The 25,623-nt window shown below is 36.8% G+C and overlaps 1 protein-coding gene across 2 annotated transcripts in view; it reads right to left on the bottom strand.

Moving 5' to 3' along the window:
• Nucleotides 1–23,615, bottom strand: part of LOC121370780 (protein MMS22-like) — a 43,150-nt gene extending 19,535 nt beyond the window's left edge. Inside the window, exons 1-16 of one of the 2 annotated variants that reach the window (XM_041496238.1) lie at nucleotides 23,571–23,615; nucleotides 20,270–20,469; nucleotides 17,127–17,241; nucleotides 13,450–13,572; nucleotides 10,503–10,552; nucleotides 8,841–8,916; nucleotides 7,798–7,924; nucleotides 7,222–7,315; nucleotides 5,602–5,729; nucleotides 4,871–4,984; nucleotides 3,999–4,077; nucleotides 3,448–3,572; nucleotides 2,339–2,398; nucleotides 1,349–1,468; nucleotides 903–955; nucleotides 570–629 (exon numbers count right to left, since the gene is read on the bottom strand). In XM_041496238.1, coding sequence (XP_041352172.1) covers nucleotides 570–629; nucleotides 903–955; nucleotides 1,349–1,468; nucleotides 2,339–2,398; nucleotides 3,448–3,572; nucleotides 3,999–4,077; nucleotides 4,871–4,984; nucleotides 5,602–5,729; nucleotides 7,222–7,315; nucleotides 7,798–7,924; nucleotides 8,841–8,916; nucleotides 10,503–10,552; nucleotides 13,450–13,572; nucleotides 17,127–17,241; nucleotides 20,270–20,393 — 1,448 coding nt within the window. In that variant the 5' untranslated portion in view covers nucleotides 20,394–20,469; nucleotides 23,571–23,615. Of the gene's footprint in view, nucleotides 1–569; nucleotides 630–902; nucleotides 956–1,348; nucleotides 1,469–2,338; nucleotides 2,399–3,447; nucleotides 3,573–3,998; nucleotides 4,078–4,870; nucleotides 4,985–5,601; nucleotides 5,730–7,221; nucleotides 7,316–7,797; nucleotides 7,925–8,840; nucleotides 8,917–10,502; nucleotides 10,553–13,449; nucleotides 13,573–17,126; nucleotides 17,242–20,269; nucleotides 20,470–23,543 lie in introns of both variants that reach the window. The other variant, XM_041496239.1, reaches the window with a different exon arrangement.
• Nucleotides 23,616–25,623: the final 2,008 nt, after the last annotated feature.

Genomic DNA, 25,623 nt, shown 5'->3' with positions numbered 1-25,623 from the left:
AGCATTCCATCACCATATTATTGAGATGTTACTAAATGTCAAAAATCATGATGACATCTTTAAAGTACATATTTGAGCCACTGAAAACATCAGGATGACCACCAACTCCAGTAAAATTGTGTAAATGACATGCTTCATTGGATGAAAAATGCACTAATGATGAAAATGGGAACTTGTAAATTGAAGTGCCTTTTCTCAAATGAATGAATTCAACAGGGTAATTTTTTTTTAAATGAAATTATATTTTTTTTCCATTAAAACAGATTATAAAAAAAAGAAAAATGAAAGAAAAGACTTCAACCATGCCAATTAATCACGGCAATGAGCAAATCCATAGAAATTGCTGTAGTGTTTTCAATTTTCAATGACATTTATTTTGCTGTGGAACTTTCAACTTTCAATGTTACTTTTCTAATTTAATTATTTATTTATTGTAATATTGACACAGTGAGCTTCTCTCTTACTCAGTAACCACAAACTGCTGTGGAAACTATTTTTCAAAGGTATGGCCATTTTCTTAATTGTTAGTGTAGAAACCTACGAACAAGGAGTCTGAAGAGAAGACTCACCCATCTTCTTGACCTGAGCTCCACTTCTTGCACTGATCCAAGAGAAAATGGGTATTTTGGCTGCAACAGATATTTCAAAGATACAAATTGACGTATCGCAAAGAAACAAGTCATGATCTATCGAAAACGGTCTCAGTTTACTTTTTGTTTTTGAACAAACATGGTGAGATTATTAGTTGTATTGAATCCTATAGTGAACAAGGTCAACAATAATTGTATTGAATCCATCAGGTGATCAGAATGAGTATGAAGTAAGTATCTATGTAATAACTATCAGACATATATCGGTGATAATCACTACTAGTGTGTAAGATCAAATTAATGTTATATTACCCGACAGATGCAAGACCTTCCACATTTGATCCCGACAACTGGAATGTATTATTCTGAAAAAGACATTTTTCAAATATCTTATAAAAACTAAATAAAAAACCCCAGCAGCTTTTCATCACAATGGCTGAGGTTTAATTTGATTAGAATAACTCGAAATGCATTTCTTAATACCACCATGCAACAGCTGTTAATAACAGAACTACATCAAAAAAGACCTTGCTGTGCTTAGAAATCAAATAATCCCTGTTGTGCCCAAATTAGCAATATCTACAACCTGAAAATTAACAAATTAAGTCAGAAATTTTAAGTAATGTGGAATTTAACAGTAAAAAAAAAGAAGAAGTGTATTAGCTAAAAATATTTGACAAGATTTAATAACTAGGGTCAGTGTTTTAAATGAATGCAGCTAACCAAACTGAAAGAGAGAAAAACTTGATGAAGCTAACCAGTCGGCGGTAGAAGTATTCCCAGAGTTGAACCACAATGGTCGTGTCGGCTTTCCAGATCTTCGACAGAGACAGACAACAATGGAGGAAACTACGCAGTTCAGCCTCTGTCAGCGAGTTCTAAAACAAGAACAAATAGAGATGACTACACGAGTAATAATTCTTTATTTATACTAAAACTTTATTGTCTTGTGCAGGTGTGATTTGCAGTCTCTGCCCATGAAATATACAACAAAAATATAAGACGTAAATCATCTACTAGCAATAATATAGCAACAACAAGCATTCTCAGTGTACTGTTAAAGCAATATATGTCTCCTACCGAGATCAACACATTTTCGTATCTCTTTAAGTTCAAGGGCCATAACTCTGAGAAAAAAGACATTGTAGTGGCTGGATATTCGGATCACCATCTTGAATTTTGAGGGCTGCATTCTTACTTTACCAAAATGTCACAAATAACATGATTAGGTCACATTGCAGAAATGTTTAAGTTAAATTAAGTTATAAAAAGAAAACATTTTTAATGACACTTCAGCACATTGTTTAATTAGTCTCTTAACTGTAATGCATATATTGTAATAATTTTATTGCTTGACTAGTTTTTTCCCTGTTGTATTGTTTTAATAATATTTTCTTTAAATCTATAGCTACCAGGGGGTGGGACATAGCTCAGTGGTACAACACTTGTCTGATGCGCGATCTAGGATCCATTCCCGTCGGTGGGCCCATTGGGCTATTTCTCATTCCAGCCAGTGCTCCACAACTGGTGTAACAAAGGCTGTGGTATGTACTATCCTGTCTGTGGGATGGTGCATATAAAAGATCCCTTGCTGCTAATCGAAAAGAGTAGCCCATGAAGTGGCGACAGCGGGTTTTCTCTATCAATATTTGTGTGGTCCTTAACCACATGTCCGACGCCATATAACTATAAATAAAATGAGTTGAGTGCGTCGTTAAATAAAACATTTCCTTCCTTCCTATAACTACCTGAGACAGTTTTTTCTGCAGAGTATTCTTGACAATTAGGTAATTGCAGTCCATAGGTTCCTACAAAACAAAGCAAGACATATATCAATGTTAATGATTATTAAATATTAGAGAAAAAAACAATGCTATGACATATATTTTGGGTCTAAAAATTCATCTTTTGTTTATTGTCCAACCTTCAGACAGAATGAAAACAAAACAACACAACAACAAGAACTGGAACCATGCTGTTGAATGACAAAGTAGTTGAAAAATAGGTTCTGCTATTAAAATAAGTCCAAGAAAAAGAAAACAAATTTAAAAAGAAGGGGGGGGGGGGGGGGGGGGGGGGGGAAGAGAGGAAAAAAAGAAAAAAAGAAAAGAGGGCAATGAAAAACCCTCACCCTACACCAAGGAAACAAAACAAATGAAAAGCATACATTTTAAAAACAAAGAAATATAATTTTAAAAACTCAGTCCATGAGCAGAGCAGAAAAAGGTTCCAGGTAGACCGGCCTTAGCGGTTGTTTTGCTTAAGCAAACGGACTTGAGGCTGGTAGGAACTGGGTTCGCATCCCGGTACCAGCTCTCACCAAGAGTGACTTTAAAACGATTCAATGGGTAGGTGTTAGGCCTCTACGCCAACTTCTCTTTCACTAACAACCAACACAAATCAACTGTTGTGACAGACAACCAAGGTAGCTGATGTTTGTGCCAAGGACAGTGTGATTGAAACTTAATTGGATATAAGTTAACGAATGCATAAAGTCAAACATAAATCCCAGATGTTATCCATCACTCACCAGTGTTGGGCAGGACGTAGCCCAGTGGTACAGCGCTCGCTTGATGCGCAGTCGGTCTGGGATCGATCCCCGTCGGTGGACCCATTGGACTATTTCTCACTCCAGCCAGTGCACCACAACTGGTACATCAAAGGCCGTGGTATGTGCTATTCTGTCTATGGGATGGTGCATATAAAAGATCCCTTGCTGCTAATAATTTTTTTTTAGCGAGTTTCCTTTCTAAGACTATATGTCAAATTACCAAATGTTTGACATCCAAAAGCCGATGATTAATTAATCAATGTGCTCTAGTGGTGTCGTTAAACAAAAACAAACTTCTTCACTCACCAGTGTTTTAGTGTTGCCGATGTCATCGTATGTAAACAGATGTGCCAGGTGAGTTATTAACCACATGCTGCAGCCAATGGGATTCTTAGGCAGGGTTGAGGGTGGGTTGACGAACACGTCACTATCTATTGTAAAAAACGCTAAAGTCAGTTAAAATAATCTTATCAAAAAACAATTCCAATTTGTAATCAATAATTTCTGTATTAATGCTTGAACTAATCAAACTAATAATGTATTATTGAGAAATTATAGTATTTTTATTTTGTGTAAAGTTCTGTGTCTCAGTAGTGAGTACAAAAATTGTTTCCTCAACGACAGTAAATGATAAAAAAAAGCTACTAATCAGTTTTCTGGTGGAAGTGCTGTTCATTGCTTTATAGTAATTTTAGAAAAAAGTGGTATGCCATTTACATTTGTGCTTCTTGTTCTTCGTCCTATAACAACATAGCCCATCACTTTCATATTCCACCCAATACTATTAGTAAGAAAATTCAGAATACCAAAATGTACCCGCTCCCACAGAACGCAAATGTTCATGTGCAGAATCCTACCTCTTTCTTGTATCTGTTCTGATGTGTCTGTATTTTCACACATTATCTGAACAACACTGTGGCACCGAACCCAGAATGACTGAAATTAAAAACCAAAACAATACATTATTTCAGGATGGGTCATTAACATGTGTCAACATTTTCTCCCGTTAGTATAAGAGTTTTAATTCTCAGAAACTCACCACTCTCTTAAAAAGACCTAACTTTAAAATGTTGATTACATTCAGGAATCTATGTTAAAAGATATCCTTGTTTCAACAGTAGCAGAGCTGCTAGAATTTTTATAAAATCCACTAGCCATGGGATCAGTGATTTAAAAAATTTACTAGTCACGATTAAAAATTCACTAGCCCTACTTTACTTTAAGTTAGTACAGTTTTACTAAATAATAGTAATAATCATATATGAAACACTAACATTGATGGTTGGGGTGGGGGAGGATATTCATATTTACAAAAGAAACTGCAACATTTGACTTTATTTCTCTAGCCGTCAGGCATGGCAATAATAGTTATTTACTAGCCCAACATTGAATATCATTAACCATGGAAGTGGGGCTACCATAATCCAAAAGCCCTGCATAACTAGGTCACTGTGACCTACTTTTCATGCATTATTGCATGTTGAAATAAATCTGTCCTGGCCATATCTTCCTTATCAATTCATGTAGGATCATCAAACCTTGCATGGAGGTACAACTTGAGATGGCTGTGTGTAGCGTACCATAACTATGTCAATATCAGCTAATTTTAACATGTGTATCATGTACCTTATCGGTACTCTTCACTTGTTGCCCTGAATAGAAACTGCAAGAAACGAAAACTCTAATTAGCCCAATCGTAGCAAATGACAAACCAAAATGAAAAGCTTACATCATCTGTACTACAGCTGTGTTGTTGTGACGTCAGATGGATGATGAATATAAACAGTTCGGCTACACAGCTGCACGGAAATGGAGAAACCTTCAGGTAGTCTGCGGGACCCAACTGAAATAAAACACATGAGTGTTTCATGTTAATCGTGTTATACTCCCTGAAACTTGGTTTGAGTGAAACCCATCTAAATACCAGGGATTAACTGTCTTTTTTTTTGTCTTTTTTTTTTATTATCAAAAGAATGTGCATAAAATAGAACCGTAATATTGGCAATGTACTTTATTTTATACCTCACTGCCATATTTTATTTCTGCTGTTAACTTTCCACAGCAGTTCCTATCAAATTACAACATACACATTAAAAAATAAACATAATTAAGTAATGTTAGGCATGTGTGCAGAAGTGTGTGTGTGTGTGTGGGGGGGGGGGGGGGGGGGGGGGGGAGACTGTGGTTGAGGGCCAAAACACCCCATGCTCAAAGCAAATGTTCTTTTCCAGAGAAGCATGAACCCACCCCCTTAAAATTTTGCTCGTTACAATCTACATCCACCCCTGCACAATTTTCTGTGCTTTAACGTATAAATTTTAAAGTAAGGACAAGAGAGGTTTGTCTAATAATTATGAGGCCATCCAGGGCAAATAAATTAGGACAGCCATACAGATTAACAGAGACAAAAAATGGTGGATTCCCACAGTGGAAACACAAATCAATTGTGACGTATTGTACCTTGTCATGCTTAATGGTGGACAAGTATACCAAGTCCCAAAACACAATCTGTACAAGTTGGTCAAAGCACGTGAATTCAGAATAATCTCCATTTTGAGTGACACACAATCTCTGGCTTGTTGTGAATCCTGAAAAAATTAAAACACATTTAAATACCAGTGACAATGAGAACAAAACCCAAGAAAGTAATATTTGGTCATCGATACCTCAGGTCACTCGATACGCGGTCGGTGTGGGATCGATCTCTGTCAGTGGACCCACTGGGCTATTTCTCATTCCAGCCAGTGCACCACTACTGGTATATCAAAGGCCATGGTATGTACTACCCTGCTGCTAATCGAAAAGAGTAGCCCATGAAGTGGCAACAGCGGGTTTCCTTTTTCAATATTTGCGTGGTCCTTTACCATATGTCCGGTGCCATATAACCGTAAATAAAATGTGTTGAGTGTGCCATTAAATAAAAACATTTCCTTCGATACCTCAGAATATTTTAAACTACAGCTAATTGGGTTTTAACAGCCATCTTCCGCTTGGCAATAGATTCCCTATCACACCATTGTTTGGTAGCCATACATCATGCTATGAAACCATCAAGTGAGAATGTGACCACCTGATTCCAATTTGGAACATTGCATGTCATAAGGGCCTTGCGATGGACCAAAATATTCTATGTCCCCATCCCACAAGTGACGCTATTGCTTGTAACACAATCGTTTCATTTTGAAGCGATGACTGTTAAGTGGAGGACGGCTATATAACATATAATTACTTAAACATGTAGTCAGGGGTTCATACACATTTTGTTATCAAACAAATTCTATGACATTTTAAAAGGCATTTCCCTTCATTTTCAAGTATTATTCTATAATCACCAACACAATCTGATATTACAATATTTCAACGTAAATTGTCAATCACTTCTTGTGTTGTTTTAAATGAGAAAAATAAAATAAAATGATCAGCCATTTATAATTTTTCATCATGTTAGGAGAGCAGCAAATTGATCGCCTTGCAGTAAAATGTATAATGTATTTTATTTGACACTTCACGTGTTTGCTCACTGAGCACCATCTAACTAAGGAGAGTGATCTTCAGCTCGCCTTGATTTTTTTCATGTAAAAGCGTATCACCTGTTGCAAATACAATTTGTGGAACCGAACAACAGGTTACGTAAGTGAAACTCACCAACTTCGGGTTACCAAAAGTTTTGAAATAGTGTGCCGTGTGGGCTTAGAGTGACGAAAGTTAAAAGTGATTTTGTTTAACGACATCACTAGAGCACACTGATTTAATAATCATTGGTTAGTGGATGTCAAACATTTCGTTATTTTGAGTCTTGGTCCCTAGCATAGAATGAAAAAACCTACGAAAGCTACTCCAACCAGATAGAAACCAGAAATGTTTAACAATCACTTTCCCCACAGACAGAACACCATATACTATAGCCTCTAATTTACAATACAACTTAAATGTTTTAGTTTAGATGTTGTAACATCTGACATAATAATTTTTCCTCATTTCTTCACCCTGTGTATTTAAAAATAGTATAAATTCTCGTTTTTTTGTTGAGCCACATGCACAAACTAGCTAATTCAGTCCAGTAGGAAACAGAATACGTACCAGGAAATTTACTGTGCAATGTGTTGAAAATATCCAACAGACTCCAGTAAATGTCAAGCTGCAGGTGAAAAGTGTGATAACTGGCACTACCACTCTGAAAAGAAGATGTTATTGTGTATTTTTACTACATAGCCAAACTTACATTTATCAAATATTGACTCAGATCACTAAGATCACCTAATGCATGTACGGTGATTTTGGTGCTAAGATCGCTTCGTAAAACGGGGTCCAGAAAGAACAAGCATTTTTAGAGTACTGTTAAAGCAATACATGTCTCCTACCAAGCCAATGTTTTTTATATCTTCTAAATCTAACGACTGTAACTCTGTTAAAAATGTGTCAAAAGCAACGAAAGTCAATACATTATAAAGTTATATACAAAATTTCAGCTCCATCTCTCAAGGTATTGTGAAAAAAATACCTTCTGGAAAGCTATAGTTCCCTCCGGTTGGACCAGTAGGGAACTAAAACAATGCATGTTATATTCAATAAAAAATATTTAAATCAACAAAGCCAATGCATTTTATTTTTTAAAAAGACAAAAAAAAAAAGAATTCATGTGTAACTGCACAACACCTTTGTACTCTCATTCTCCAGATGTGACTGAGTCGTGAGTCTGCCGCTGTACAACAGAACACTGTGTAGCTGAGAAAGCAGACGCGTACAAAACAAGTCGCGAGCACCTCCTTCAGAACCAGCATAACTGAAACAGAGATTATACCAACCTTCAGAACAAAAACCTTAGTTTTATATTACCTCCGAATCTTTTTCAGGTATTTCTGGGTGTTTTTTTTCCATCTTCCTTCACTGCATGAAATAAAAAACAAAGCTGCTGCCCAACAGTTACTTGTTTTTAATTACTAAAATTTTTATTATTCAAAACAACACAAATGGATAGGATACAAGTTTTCCAACATATTAGGCCCTTTTCTTAACATACATATTATTATCATCAATAAATAAAGTTAACACAATGAAACACAAATTATATACAACAATAATCTTTATTTTTGCAATTTGAAAAGTCCCATGAAATATTCCAGACAAAAAATTACCTGTATATGTGAGTTTGGTAATCTGACAGTATGTTCTAAAAACAAATGACAAAGCATAAAAAACAGGTATCATCTCTTTTATGTGTCTATGAAAATGGTTATGCTCACCAATTAATTACAATGTTTCTTTGAAATATTTAGGTACGAAAATATCACCTGTATTTCATCACCTGGCAACTTTAGGCAAGATTTAGCTCAGGCAGTAGAGCAGTTGGCTGAGGTGCTTGGGTCATAGGTTCAAACCACCTCAGTGGACCCATTGTGTTTTTACCCATCCAAACAAGTGCCCCACGACTTGGTATATCAAAGATCATAGTATGTGCTATTTTGTCTGTAGATAGTACACATCGAAGATCCCTTGTTGCTAATGGGAAAACATTGGAGTTTTTTTCTTAAGATTATATGTCAGAATTACCATATGCTTGACATCCAACAGCTGGTATTAATTAATGAAATTTCTATCAACTAAATAAATGTAAAATTTCATCATAATACCTATTCCTCTCAATTTGTGAATGAGTTGGCTTAACACTTTTGAAATAAATTTAAGAGAAAAAAACTTACGTTTGAATGTAAACATTGATGTAATTTAAAAATGTCTTCAGCTGTATTCGATGCTCCAATAAAGCTTCACTTCTACCTGCAATGCACATGTATCAGGAAATAAGACAGAGATATTATTATACGAGCTTGTTGTGTCGTACTGATTTTATGAAATAAGTGTCAGGAGTTTTGTATTGGCTGAGAAAATTTTAGGATAATACATGAATCCTGACACAAGTTTAATAAAATCAGTTTGAATCACATGCGAGTGTAATAATAAAAAAAAAATTATTATTCATATTATATTTTTTTTTTAGAAATAACAAGGACCGTCTCAAAATGTTTCAACCACACCTAGATGGAGACAACAAAATAATGTTATAATTCACATGCACAGTCTGAGCTAGGACTGGGAAAACATGATGTCGCTTCCCAAAGTTACATTATTAGACTTGCTATTACACGTGTGCTTTGTATGATTTAAAAAAATTAACTTGGTTATGTTGAACCATGTGGATAATACTTATAAATTCTTATTGCACACCAGTGTGTCAAATAGGTGCTTATCAACTTGTTCTAAGAGTGAAAATCAGCTTGGACAAGAATGTTAAAAAAACTTGCAATGTTCACCGTCATAAGGAAACATGTATTAAAATACAAAAGCAGTATATTGAATTATTACTTTGGATCAATAAAAAGACCCACAGCAAACATTATATACAAAGACAAATGTTTACACTGTTTATTTACAGAAAGAAAAACAATTACATCTTTTGTGTCTGAAATGGTGTTAACTCTCTATGGTGTTAAACTCATTCTTAATCTCACGTTACATCGATGGGGTTTATTTAAAGATATGGGCTTCTTTCCGGTCAAATGATTAATTATGGTCATGACTCGCCGCACAGGATTCAGACCCAAGCGGTGGGCCATTGTTAAAGCGATAGCCCACTTTGTGAGGTGTTAATTCCTACTTAATTATACACTGTTTAATTAACGTTTACGAGCTAAATGGATTTATTCAGTTACTCGAATTTGTCGGGATTTAACAGGTCCATAAAATTATTTACATGCAAGTAGTCAACTTATATGACATCAGACGCGTGCTTGTTTTTCTAAAAATAACATTTTTTAGCCACCTGTCGTTAAACGTACACTTTCCGTTAGGCATTTTCGCAGAAGTGATTTACACATCTACCCGTTTTTCTTTTTCTTTTTTTTAATGTCATACTGGTATATATTTTTTATCCGGATTCCATGCTTGAAGAATTGTGTCGCCATCTCAATTAAGATTATCTACTCAGTGCTCGTTAGAGCACCACTACGCCTATCTATAGACCAAATAAACCAACACAGTATTTCCTGCTCAACAACTGACCAATGGCAGTCAACCTCATTATAATCATCGATGCATTTAGGTATTGTTTTTTTTGGGTGTGTGTGTGTGTGTGTGTGTGTGTGTGTGTGTGTGTGTGTGTGTGTTCTTTTGGGGGAGGAGTACCTAAGTCAAATGCGATTATTTATGTATTTGTAACATCACTAAAAAAAAATTAGAAACAAAATTTCAAATTTCCAGGACTTTCCAGGAGGTAAACTGACTTTTCCAGGACATTTAAGGACTTTCCAGGGTGAAAAAAAAAAAAATTAAGCACTTTCCAGGGTTTTCCAGAAATCTAATCTTACCTGCATCAAAGAACACTGTTGATGATCTTTGTACTTCTAATATACAGTTTCTAAAAAGAAAAGAAAACACCCAATAAAATAATAGCATTCATTATTAATACTAAAATTGAAGAAAACATTTTTTTTTTTGCTTTACATGCATACTTAACCTGACATCCCAAGTGAATTTCACAAGACCGAACACCCAAAGCCAATTAAAGGAAGAAAAACGAAATGAAAGGAATGTTTGTTCAATGATACCTCAGCACATTTTTAAACTCCGGATATTTAGTGTCTAACAAATGGTTATTTGAACACTGTGTAGAGAAAGAGGAAACCTGCTGCTGCCACACAGGCTGCTCCTACCGATAAAGCAATACTTTCTCCACAGACAGAACAGACCAGGGCCTTTGACATACCAGTTGTGGTACAGGGGTTGGATTGAACTGGAGGCAGGAAGGATGATTGATTGAAACCTGCAACTCACTGTACCAACTGAGCTAAACCCCAACCCAACAGATAACAAATGCACTCGGTGAGAAGTGTTTACAAGAAAGTGAATGAATTAAGACAGGGCTGACATTGGAATGAAAATTAGAGTGACAGTTTTCAAATATGAACAGCAGTTCCTAGAAAGTTATCTTAAAATAGCTAATTTAGCTATACATGTATGTGTATAAAAATATGAACAGCAGTTCCTAGAAAGTTATCTTAAAATAGCTAATTTAGCTATACATGTATGTGTATAAAAATATGAACAGCAGTTCCTAGAAAGTTATCTTAAAATAGCTACTTTAGCTATACATGTATGTGTATAATTTTTTTTAATAAATGACTATTATTTGATTATGAGCAGGATGAGCCCTGAAAGATGCAGGGATACATCCAGAATTTCTTGGCAGGGTCCCATGTCTGATGAAATTGGGAAATGTTTTGCAATTTAATCATAATTGGGATTTTTTAAAGGCCACTGAAAGGTGCAATGCACTGTTGTTAAATTAATTTATCAGAACAAACATAATTACATTTCGTACACATCATATTGGGAACTTTCAGTGCCATTTGCTTTTGGGAAATGGCCCATGTTTGGAACCATAGAATGCTTGGATAAATTCCTAAGTCCATCAGCCAGGACCCAAAATTTGGCCAATTGGTACCACCTTTGTGGATGAATGCTCACAGTGATTTTTGTCATAGCCTACATCCCTAGAGATGGAAAATGTATAATAGCATTGCAGGAATCACAGCTTTCTGTGTAACTGCCAGTTGTCTTACCCTACCCCCCATTTCCATGACAGCTATAGTTCTATCGATGTGTTTAAGGGGTGACCTTACAAATAATATTGTAAAATATTTATCAAAATAATTAGGGTGACAAAACTTGGCAGACAAGGAGTTAATAGATTCAACAATTCATATATATTAACTATACTGAACAAAAAAAGAAATTTCCGATTTGTACATATAGTATTTGTTGTGTTAAAGAATTCATTGTGTAATGAAATTATATAGGTGGTATTAGCCATGAGCTGTATTATCAGGATTCATGAATTTTATCGATTATTTTTGCACTGTTAATCGTCGACAATGTGAAATTCAGTTTGCATGAGCATGCATGGTTCGACATGTCCTGTGTAGTATTCGGTCAATTTGTTTTACTTGTCTTATTGACATTGTTGTCAAGTGAACGAAAACGCTTCAAAATTTGTAAAAAAATTAACGTTTTTTATATTGTAGCATTTTTAGTATGCCAAGAATACCCAATAATTTATGCGAACGGGCGATTGGCATGCTTGATGCTGGCATGTCGACAGAAGACATTGCAAGGCATGTTGGGAGTTCTAGTCGAGCGATACGAAATCTTCGCGTAAGATTTCAAACGACAGGAAGCACCAATGACTTGCCACGTCGTGGACGTCCGCGTGTTACAACGTGTGGTCAAGACCGCTATATCATGAACACGCATATGTGCAATCGATTCCAAACTGCCACTGCTACTGCTGCTAACACACTTGGGCACGTGTATTGGGCACGTGTACACACTTGTTGGATACGGCAATGCTGGAATACCGTTCTTTTTTCGGATGAATCCAGATTTTCTTTACAACGTGGTGATGGCAGAGTGCACGTATAACCGTAGGAGAAATGAATGCTATGCTGACTGTTGTGTTCTTGAACAAGGTCGTTTCGGGGGTGGGGGTTGTGTCATGGTCTGGGCAGCCATTGCCCATGGTTATCGTTCACCACTAGTCGTCATTGATGGCAATTTAAATGCTCAACGTTACCGCGATGACATGCTCGCTCACCACGTCATTCCTCTGTTCCATAACAACGCCAACATCTCGATTTTTCAGCATGATAATGCCACCTCTCATACAGCTAGAGACACTGTAAATTTTCTTTGGACAAATAACATTGATTTCATTGATGACTGGCCCGCTATAAGTCCTGATCTCAACCCCATCGACCGTGTCTGGGATAATCTGGACAGACGATTGAGGCGTCGTCCCAACCCACCCGCTAACGTCAACGAACTTCATCAAGCGCTCATTCGGGAATTGAACAATATTCCACAGGCAGAAATCAACACTTTAGTCAATTCTATGCGCCTGTGATGCACTGCAGTGGTCAATTCAAGAGGTAGTCATACCTGTTATTAAGTGGTTGGTTTTTTTTGTAACCCCTACCACACTTGGTCAAAATTTCTCCCAGTTTCTGTTAACCTATGGCCATGATTTTTGCACCAAACGATGCATCATGGAACACTCTTTAAACGCATATATAACAATTATTCCCCCGGTTTGTTTTCATCAAGTTATGTTCAAGCAAAGTTAGCGGAAGTTTCTTATTTTGTTCAGTATATATTGAAATATGTTGGGTGTTAGGGTCTCACATAACACTTTTTATGTTAAAATACACAATTAGCACAATTTTATTTTTCAGCAGACCGAGATGTACGTGGACTTACTTTGCAAACATAAACAGTCTTTCCATCTGATCGGAAAGGGCAAATTGTGGAACAAACTGGAATCCGAAGAGTTCAGTCACAGTATCATTGAAGCTTCTGTCATCCTTTGAAATGCTAAGCTTTCTGAAAATACAGTCAAAGCAAGGATCAACAGTGAGTGTGAAGCAATACATTGGTGTGTATGATCACAAAAGAAATGAGTTCTTCTGTAACAGAACATTAGTCCTTCCCATTAGGGAACATCATTATCTTACTGTGGTATTTACTACAAGTTATTTATTTCTGAGCCGATAGTTTTCTAAATTGCACACAAAAATAGTGGGTTTTTTTTTGTTATTTCCAAAACTGTTTAACTTTTCTTATGTCAAATCAAACGAAAAAAGCTTTCTAAAAATCAATTGTCATTGTCTACTGGTTATGAAGCATTTGGTAATTCTGACTTGTAATATATTGAGTGGAAACCAACTACATTTTCCATTAGCAGCAAAGGATCTTTCATTTTGCACTTTCCCACAGACAGGACAGCACATACCATGGTCATTGTTATAGCATTAGCACTAGTTGAGCCAGGAACCTCTCCCACCCCCACAAACCAGTAAGCCCACCAGAGGTTCAATTCTGTAAATCAAGAACTTAAAGTGAATGCTCTTCCAACGGAGTTCAATCCCACCGCCATAACTTAATATGTACCAGTAATGTGTGTGTTTTGTTTAACGATACCACTAGAGCACATTGATTTATTAATCATAGCCTATTGGATGTCAAACATTTGGTAATTTAAACATATAGTCTTAGAGGAAATGTGCTACATTTGTCCATTAGTAGCAATGGATTTTTTTTTATATGCACCATCACACAGACAGGATAGCACATACCACGACCTTTGATATACCAGTCATGGTGCACTGGCTGGAACGAGAAATAGCCCAATTGGTCCACTGATAGGGATCGATCCCAAACAGACTGTGCATCAAGCTTTAGCACTGGGCTACTATATACCAGTAAGTAGCCAGGGAACACCAATTGTTGTTTAGCATTGCGTCACAATTCACTCCTGAAGTTTCAGAGATCACTACACAATTCTGTAACATTAATTATTAACCATACGTTTAAAAATATTTCGGTTCATATCAAAGTGTCACGTTCCACTAGAATGTCAGATCCATTGGCCAGACACCATCAGCAACATCGACTTGTGGGAGAGAACACACCAACTGGCTGCTGGAGATGAGATTAGAAGGAGACGATGGGGATGGATTGATCATCACTCCGGAAACCAGCATCGAATATCACCAGGCAGGCTCTGACACATGGCAAAGGGACCTCCAGGTGGACACCAAGAAGACAGGATTCACCTGGAGGCAGCTTGGAACCAGAGCCCAGGACAGACAACTCTGGAAAACTGTAGTCAACGGCCTATGCCCCAGAAAGGACGACGGGCATAAGTAAGAATGTCAAGTGGGACGTAACACTTCGACATCATACGACCGTATCAGAATGTCAACCAAACAAGGTCAGTGATCTAAATTAAAATCGCTTCCATTGTGTATCATGCTTATGCCCCCCGTGAAATAATGTTCATTGTCACTTGCTAAAGCTTGTGACAACTGAAAATGATTTCACTTGGGACATAAACATGATACGCAATGGAAGCTTGTTAAATAATCCTATAAATACTAGTTGCTAATCAATTTTCAAAATGCTAGTAATTGTCTCCAATTCAAAATTTTAAATCAAAATGTTCCATAGTAGCTGATAATTGAATGTTCTCAGAAGTACATAAAAGAATGAGACTCAGGGATCACGCAAGGGGGTGACGTGGGCGAAATAGTCACCGTTTCATACTAAACTTCGCCTAACTTTTCATCCATGGCGAAGTTCTAAGTCATTCTTTTATAAAAAAATATCACAATAATTCTGGCTTTTTTTCCCATCGAAAGTATTGGTACATTTCGCCTCCATTTTGTCCAAAGATCACGTGGTCACTTTTTGCAATTGGCCAGTGGACTCAGTTATTTCCTTCAAATTATACATTGGGGAACAACATAATATTTTATTGCTATTCTTCATTTGTTACGTACTGTTTTATAAACACAAGGGAACTGAATAAATAAATCGCAAACAAAAATAACTTGTTAAAAATAATGTTCAATGTTGCCGACTTTTCAAGATTCATCGCTTTCAAACATAAAGAAGTTGGTTTAAAGATCATTAATAGGCCTTCTTTGTTTCTCTGCGAGCCTCGTCAGAATTGTTTAATGACAATAAACAGAAATCTTCTTACACCATTCAGTTAATTAATGCAGATTTTGTGTCTACGACCGAGTACTACAGAGATAGCTGCCTATCACTAGCTGGTTATGTGAAAGGAGATCATGTGACCAACCGTATGAATAGCTGCAAAAAAGCATTGTTTTACCTTTGTAATTAGAGATTGACAATAAACACAGTTCTTGTAAATTTATACACAAATTAAATTAATTGATATGGACATGGTAAATGACGGTGCATAATTACATGTGCATTAACGACTACAAACCTGTGTAAATAGGGGTACGAGACTAGCGGTAGTGGGCCGCAAGTCGGCATAAACAAACATCAGAAGAAAACTTTTGTTAAATATTTTTACAGTGCTGTCAAGTCTCACGCATTCGGTACATGATTTTTTCACACATTTTAAACATTATAGCCAATTTTTTTTATACATATTATATATTTTTTGTTGTTCATTCGATCTTGACGACTGACAAACAAGCCTATGACTGCCGGCCAGCCCGGTTAGGCATTGTAAGGCATTGTAAGGCATTGAAATCATATAACAGGTGTCCACACTGTTTATTGGTCAAACCGTGACCAAATGTCAGTGGGCTCTTTTCCCACTCCGGTTTATTTGGATTCACGATGTCGGAGAAAGTCTCAATCCTTGTGAAAGTTCTAACTTGAGACTCTGTATTTTTACCACCTATGGCACGAGTCCATCTAAAATATTTGGTTAAAGACAGTGTTTTATTACAAACTGAATATCGATGCATACATGTATAGTCCATCCCATCGTCCTACCAAAAAAAAATTTGTAAATATTTTCAGTTTGGTTTGACATAAAAAGAAAAGTAAAACTTAAAAGAGTTTTGAAAATAAAAACAAAAATACTATTTTTGTGTACAATTTAGAAAACAATGGTCTCAAAAATAAATAACTTGTAATAAATTTCATAATATGAAAAAAGGCATTCTCTGTGGGAAGAGCTATAGATGCTTAAAATTTTGTTTGTGACAACGGCTTGGTTATTATCTTTTCAAAGTTGTCTTTGTTCAAGTGGAAATGGTACCTAAACAAATTTTTTTCAAAGATTTAAATCAGACTTCTTTTTAAATCATACATCTCCTTTATTGATATCAGTTCGACCCGTTACTCCCTTCCCATTTCTTCAATGTTAGAGCCTTTGATATTGAGGGGTATGGGTCAAACTCTTTTCAATTTCTCCTTCACCAAACCTCACTTCTCCCTAATGTGTCTAGAGGGAGAAGTCACTTCTCCCTGTTTTTCTAGCCTAGCTTGAACCCTGAGACTATTACAATTCTCAGCTCTTTTAAAAAAAAGCCATTCAAATTTAGCTGACCTAAAATACTGAATGATAGCTAACCAAAAAGAATGAAACAACTAGGTGTATGTTGTACCTCTGTAATTGGCCACTCTTCAAAACACTGTCCCTTCGAAAACTGATTCTCTGAACACCATCCAGCCTTCCACCACACATAAAGCATCCCGATGCATTGCAACTTTCAATTTCCACTAGAAAATAAGGAAAATAAAGGGATTCTGAAGAATTAAATATCTTTATTCTTTCTTTCTTTGTTTCTTTTTTTTTTTTACCATAAATTGGTATGGTATTTAAAGAAATCAATTTGCAATGATAAAATCATCATAAATATTGTTCTGTTTATAAAGATTAGTTATGCATGTACATGTTGTAATTAATAATTTTTTTAAATCATATTAACATCCGTGGATGCAGCAACAACCCAAGTTTCATTAATCTAAAGCATAAACACACCCAAGGCCCTAATTTTGTTCCCACTGAAAGTCGTCTCAAGTTGCCAAGATATTAGCAGTAGTGACAAGTCAAAGTTGCTGTAATATTTTGAACCAAAAACAAAATCATGCAACAGGAAGGACGGAAATGTTTGATTTAATGACACACTCAAAACATTTTATTTTAAAAAAAACAGGTACTGAGAGAGGAAACACGCTGTCGCCACTTCATGGTCTACTCTTTTCGATTAGTAGCAAAGAGTCTTTTATGTGCATCATCACACAGACAGGATAGTATATACCACAGCCTTTGTTACACCAGTTGTGGAGCACTGGCTGGAATGAGAAATAACCCAATGGGTCCACCGACAAGAATCGATCCTAGATCGATGGCGCATCTGGTGAGCACGGTACCACTGAGTTATCCCACCCGTCTGATGCAACAGATGTCAAGACATTGACTTGTTTAGGAAGGAAGGAATGTTTTTATTTAACGATGAACTCAACACATTTTATTTACGGTTATATGGAGTCAGACATATGGTTAAGGACCACACAGATATTGAGAGAGGAAACCCGCTGTCGCCACTTCATGGGCTATTCTTTTCGATTAGCAGCAAAGGGTCTTTCATATGCATCATCACACAGACAGGAGAGTACATACCACAGCCTTTGTTACACCATCGATCCCAAACCAACCGCACATCAAGCAGATGCTTTACCACTGGGCTACGACTCGCCCCTTTGACTTGTTTAGTGTCATATCTCACTTGTCATCTAATTGGTCCGTGTTTTTACTTTGACACTAGACTGTACATCAACAGAGGTTGTGCCGTTTGCAGTCACCAGTCAATCGTGCCAAAAAAATACTAATCATTACTTTCATTTTAGCATAACAACATGGCTGTTAACAAAAGTAAAATGTTGTGACTGAAATTTCAAGGTACAGGGCATTCAAAATGGTAATGTTTTATATGACAATTGTAGTCCACTTTAAACGTATTTCTCCCATCCCACACCCTATTGGACAAAAACATTAATTTGATGGGTCCTGCAGTGAACCTATATTAATGGAAATAGTCCTATTAGGCTGACATTTGTTGGGGTGTTCTTTCATAAGCTACGGGCATTTTTTTAAAGTTTGCATTATTACCCGATATTATTTATTTAGGCTTTACCGCCAGCTAATGGACGGCAAATCAAATATTCAAATACATTTACATCGGGTGGCCCTTGTGCTATTGCAAATTCATTATGGGAAGGGGAGGGGGTTGTTAAAAATTGGGGTAAAAGCCAATGTCTGATACTGTAATACGCTAATGTGGAATAGTCCTTTGTTGATCTTTGTGTCCCTTTAACAATACGTAACGCAAAAGCTTGCAATTTTAATATCCTCCTCCCCTTGCAACGTTTTGTGACCGTGTCATATTTTACTTTGGGGTCTTTAGTGATACATATATGTTAACATAAAATGGCAATGACTGGTTGCATTTTACTTTATGAATTAAAATTACGTTGCACAATAACCACCCCCACCCCACAATTATGTTTTGTCACACATCCCATAATTCCCACTCTCTTCAGTGCACGTTGCGTAGTTCTCGAATGACCCATTATTCAATCTTAAATAATAAAGAAGTTACATACCGCTGGTCAGTAAATGTTGTATTTTACCGGATCAACTTTATTAAGTTTCAATATCTATAATACGCAATCTAATAATCTCCAAGCAGAACTATTACATTATAACAGTGTTCAAACTCGCACGTGCTGTTCGTCACATGATGTGACATCGGGTACGGCTATTACTTCAAAGGGAGTGAGTAGCACATTTAAATTAAAGGGGGTTTTTCACTTAATTTACAACTACTGTAGTAACGTTGTTGTTTTTTTAATTACAAAAACCATACCAAAAATGATTTTAAAAAAATAAAAGAAAATAATAAAATATTTGAAAACTATGTAAATAGCGGATTGGATGTGTTGCGATAGATCCTAAATATGTGTTAACGCAAATGGATGAATTAAAACAAAAAGTTGTATTCTTCTACCAAAACTGTATTATATCAGACAATGTAGGCATTATTACTAAAAACTACGACACAACAGACTGTATCAAAACAAGATACACCTAATTTGCATATCCAGGTCAGACTTGTTCGTCACGTGTTCATAATCAATGGGAAAACCAAAATGAAAGCTAAATTTGTAAACAGTTTTATGAGTTCAAGTGTTCACAATGAGAGCAACTTTGGGAATCTTTATTGGGAAACCGTTGGGTCGTAATTGGGAAAAGGTTTGATATTGGATTGGGAATTTACGTAAGGTTCACCGGCCCCTAAATGTATGGTAGATTATACCCATCCGATGGGTACCTGAAGGGGGATCAGTGGGGCAAAGGAAATGGCCGAAGTGATCAGGTTGACATTACGGAAACCGAAAACGGCCTAAGTGATTCTCATTAAAAAAACATTACTGAAAAAATAATTTCAACAATTTCTCTGACAACGGAAATCCGTCTCACGACGGACAGTTAACAGTCATGTAACAATGACACAATAATTGTTTTGCTTAAATTTCAAGTCTTTTATATCGAAATATTATGACTCAAACCGAGTGTATAATTTGGAATTGTTCACAGCACCTATTTTTATCAAACTTATAATCATTTAGTTTGACAATAACTGTGTTTTTGCAATTTTGGAAGTTTAATAGATAATTTGGGAAAGTTTTCTGCACATCCTGAACTATCTCTGACCTTTTTAAAATGATGTCAAAATATACAAACTGAAATCATGAAGTGGCATTTTCACAGGAGAAGGCTCTTGGGACTCCAAAATGTAATCGAAGTCAGTCTCAAACATGGGTGACATAGGTGGGGTCATTGAGCAACTGTCGACCTCGCCTGCCATCGTGCGTTACTGTTAAGTCGGCATCATCTTCCAAATATATGTATACCGGAGCACGTAACCAGAGTCAGTAGTCAGTCTGAAAAAAACAGAAACACGAAAACAAATGATTACAAAGATCTACAAAAAGTATAACGTCAGTTATAAAATTTGTCCCAAACCTTAAAAAATAAAAACATAATAACATTAACTAATAAACTTCAAAAATAGCAGAAACCCAGTTATTCTGTAATAAAATATCAATTATTATATGAAATTATTTCACCAAATTAAAATTAAATTTGCCAATTGCTTTTTTTAAATTTGCAATTGGCAAATTTGGTGAGTGCCAGAGCTAGCCCTGTGTCAGTAAAACTTTAGTAGTGTATATAGGACTCTGCCAACTGAACATTTGCATTTAATCCATTTACAAGTTATGCAAAAATAAATTCAGGTGACTCATTTCCTTTGTGCTAAAAACATTATGTCCTTAAATTAACCATATTTTAATAATTTTCAAGGAACAATTCTATATACATTGTAACATGTACTTGAAAATTGGATAAAAGCTAAAGGAAAAATCCAGTGTGAGTCCTGTACCCTCACCCCTCAGGGTGGCAGTACGCAGACCTGTATCTATTTCCATTCCAGTACTTACTCGCCTTTTTCCCAAAACTCTGACAGTAGCTAAAGATATGTAGGAAATTCACGTCCGAACCTTATTGTAAGCATTGTTCTAAAGCTGTTAACGAAAATTAATCGGTGAACCCAACAGGGTATGTTTGTCACATCCCCTTCATTCACATTCATGACATATAAACTAAACACAAATCGGACAATTCCTTCCAACATAACTAAACAACATGTCAAAAGGCACACAGCTAAGATTAGCAGAAATGGAATCGCTTTTCAAAATTAATAATGACATTTACCAAATGACGTCATTTGGCAATCACCTGATTCAAATAATAGTGAATGAACGATTGCATTCTTATGCAGAATAAGTATCAATGAAGTTTACACAAACTACAAACTACCAATAGCTGATGATTAATAAATCAATGTGTTCTAGTGGTGTCGATAAACAAAACAAACTTTTTTTTGTGTGACTGTCTGGCACTTGTCTTATTATCGTATGAGACGGCCCCTGGAAGACGGAATCACTGAGTGGAATGGTGCATATAAAAGATCCCTTGCTACTAATGATAAAATGTAGCAGGTTTCTTCTCTAACACTATGATAAAATTACCAAATATTTGACATCCAATAGCCAATGACATTGGCGATGATTAATGAATCAATGTGCTCTAGTGGTGTCATTAAACAAAACAAACTTTTTTTGGTTATTGTCTGGCACTTGTCATATTATCGTATGAAAGAAAGAAAGAAATGTTTTATTTAACGACGCACTCAACACATTTTATTTACGGTTATATGGCGTCAGACATATGGTTAAGGACCACACAGATTTTGAGAGGAAACCCGCTGTCACCACTACATGGGCTACTCTTCCGATTAGCAGCAAGGGATCTTTTATTTGCGCTTCCCACAGGTAGGATAGCACAAACCATGGCCTTTGTTGAACCAGTTATGGATCACTGGTCGGTGCAAGTGGTTTACACCTACCCATTGAGCCTTGCGGAGCACTCACTCAGGGTTTGGAGTCGGTATCTGAATTAAAAATCCCATGCCTCGACTGGGATCCAAACCCAGTACCTACCAGCCTGTAGACCGATGGCCTGCCACGATGCCGGTAAATATTATCATATGAGACGGCCCCTGAAAGACGGAATGGCTGAGTGGGCTTTCATGTGACGCTACATCACGATATAGAATTCTGCTATCCGGAGTTTGCTGAAGCTTAGCTGAATGTGGGTGCTGTCGGGTTTCTTTCTGTAGTGTGTATATTAGTGATTAATATTTGGATTTTGTTTAATCAAGGAACTCGAAAATGATCGATTTAAATGTATTTGACGTCAAACATAGGATTGTTGTGGTATTAGAGCAGAAATCTTTGACTAATCTTTGGTGGGTGGGCAGCGATTGAAAGAAAATGACATAGCTTAGTCGACTGTAATGAGAGCATATAACTGTTCAAATGTCCGTCTAGCTCTCTTACTGTCAGAGACCAAGCTAGTTACTTAGCTGACAATATTTACTGCTGATGCAATCGGTATAATATCCGCCCGGTCCCCTCCATTATTATTTTTAGTTAGGGGTTAGGGTTAGGGTTAAGGTTAGGGTTAGGGTTGGGGTTGGGGTTGGGGTTAACGTTAGGGTTAGGGTTAGGGGAGGGGGGGACCGGGCGGATATTTTTCTGCTAGGGCGAACTGACAAATAGTTGGGGGCGAACTGACTGGGGGCGAAACGTCATGATGATTATGAGGCACTGATGATTGAATCTATATGATTGATCAGTTGATGGATTACACCAAAATAGTACTGGTTCAGCACAAGATATTTATTGGGCAAGAGCTCCACCCGTTCCCCCCATCATTTATAATAGTTTATTCATGGGCGGATCCAAGGGGGGGGGGGGACCAGGGGGACGCGTCCCCCCAAAAAATTGTTCAAGTGCCCTCAAAATGTCCAAGTGCCCTTTTTGTTTGTAGAATTTTTTTTTTTTTAAGTAAACAATAATTATATTGTAGATAAATGAAATCAAGATTTTCGTGTACATGCGCAAGCTTGCAGATATGTGTCTGTTATTGAGTCTCAATGGGGCCCCATTGAGGTTCTAACGCGAGTGACGCCAATTTACTTCATTATTGCTAGTATATTATGACGTAGAACTGTAGGAATTCATATTAATTGTAAATATCAAAACTTGTAGTAAGGTGCCCTTTTGACGAGTCAATGTGCCCTTCTTTTTTGGTCCCCCCCCCCCCTAAAAATATTTCCTGGATCCGCCCATGTTATTAATGTTTCCTTTTTTTTTTTTTTGTCGTTTTGTAGCATGATGATATTAGTTAGGGTTAGGGTTAGGGTTAGTTCATAAAAATAAACTCGAATGTAAATGCACATTAGTTAATCTTGATGAACTAGGGTTAGGGTTAGGGTTAGGGATATATATACCCCATCAAAAAATCCCTCTTTAGATCGATAACTAATGGGGGGAACGGGCGGTACACTTTCCTGCATACGTTTCGTGAAGTGACACTACGTTTTTTTTACCCAAACAAATAAAACTTGTGTTTTTACTTCGGTTTCCGTTTTGTCGAAAATCCCGCCATAAGTTGGTTGGCTGGCTAAAATTCCTCCTTTTTTAAATGGAAGCATCACACATTTACAATTTAGATTTGATGGAAATCAATATAATTAAAATTAGCTCCATTAGACCAGTAGAGCGAATTTTAATCAGATTGGTGGAATGTTCATTTGTATACATTTAATCAATGCCCTCAAAAGGGTGGACTAACAATACTATCTGATGTTGCGAAATTGATTGTCTTCTACTTCTATATACTACAGATGTTTTTAGAGCCGTCAGTGCACAAATGTTTGATGGCATGAGATTTGCGAAAAAAACTGCACTTAATGTGATTTTAGCACTAACAACATCGCTTCGTAAAACGGTTTTTCTTTTTCTCTTTCCAACCAGTGCACCACAACTGGGCAATAGCCATTGTATGTGCTTGTCTGTCTGTGGGGAAAGTGCTTGTCTGTCTGTGGGGAAAGTGCTTGTCTGTCTGTGGGGAAAGTGCTTGTCTGTCTGTGGGGAAAGTGCTTGTCTGTCTGTGGGGAAAGTGCTTGTCTGTCTGTGGGGAAAGTGCTTGTCTGTGGGGAAAGTGCTTGTCTGTCTGTGGGGAAAGAGCATGTATAAACGATCCATTGCTATTAATAGAAAAATGTAGCGGGTGTCCTCTGATGACTAGGCCTACAAATCAAATCAATGTGCTCTAGTGGTGTCGATAAACAAAACAAACAAACTTTTTCGAAAAACGGGCCCCAGCTGGACCTCCAGGTCCAGGAAGCGAAGCCACACACCCCTGCCGAAAAACGATTTATTGATTTATACTTATTTTCGTGCTCATATCCAATTAAGGTTCAAGCACGCTGTTCTGAGCACACACCTCAGCTATCCGGGTTGTCTGTCCAGGCTAAAGCTATTGAAGGGTTAATTGACCCATTAAGTCGTATAGCCTAATTCCCATTATCAGTCGGAACCGGTAGCCTACCGGGGTGCGAACCCAGTACCTACCAGCCTTACGGTTTAACCACATGCACCGAGGCCAGTCCAAGAAACGTTTTATATTTACTATCTATTAGATATACTCCAGTGGCGGATCCATGATTTTTTAAATTATTATTATTATTTTTTTTTTTTTTTTTTTTTTTGGGGGGGGGGGGTTGAGGGTGTAATGCAGGCTCGTAGCAGGGAAGGCCAGGAGGCCCGCCCCCCCTCCCCCCCAATAATTTTGGGGGGTTTTTTGTTGATAACTTTTACATCTCGACTAAATGTAAAAGTTGTAGCGAGACTAACGGATCGAGATTAAAGGTAGGGTCAACTCAAACAAGAGCCTTATGTGTTGGAAAGATGAATACCCGGACCACCAACACATACTGACACTTTAGCAAATGAAAAAAACGTAATTTTAGAGTTAATAAAAAAACATGATTATTCCTGCTAACTGGGGGCAGCCATTTTGTTTCGTTTTTGTTAGCTAGGGGCGAAGTGACGTCAGCTCCTGACCATCTCCTGTATGTACAGTGTAAACAAAAGCAGTAATTTTCGACAAGGCGCTTCTCTTTGATCAACCTGACTTGTAAAACAGCATAAATGACGTAATAATATAATAAACTATTTAACTAAATATATTTCAAGTTGCATTAACGGAACAAAATGTGGTTATAGTATTTTTCTCTGTTAAATAATCCAAAGGAAAAATGTACACTATTAGGCCTATTGATATGCTACGTTGGAGCAAAAACGACAACCCACGATACTCAAGTGATTTTCTTTTCTTTGGGACTACGTAATTGGTCAGTTTTGTGGTTTTAGATGGAAAAGTCTACTTAATCAATAGTTTTACAGAACTATTTACAGTAATAAACCATGTCCATTACAATTTTAGGGGCGACAGGTAATATTCCACAATACCAGTATGTATTTTTGTGTCTAGATAGCGTCAATTAATTGGCTCGTCTGGTTACCAATCAAATACACACCTGCCAATCAGGAATCACAGGTAGAAGCAACTAACAGCATAGACCAATTAACTAAGAAAACACTTTGACAATGGTATTTTATTTT

Source organism: Gigantopelta aegis, chromosome 4, assembly GCF_016097555.1.
Source record: "Gigantopelta aegis isolate Gae_Host chromosome 4, Gae_host_genome, whole genome shotgun sequence".
Lineage (NCBI taxonomy): Eukaryota > Metazoa > Mollusca > Gastropoda > Neomphalida > Peltospiridae > Gigantopelta > Gigantopelta aegis.
This window is presented reverse-complemented; position numbering and strand designations above follow the sequence as displayed.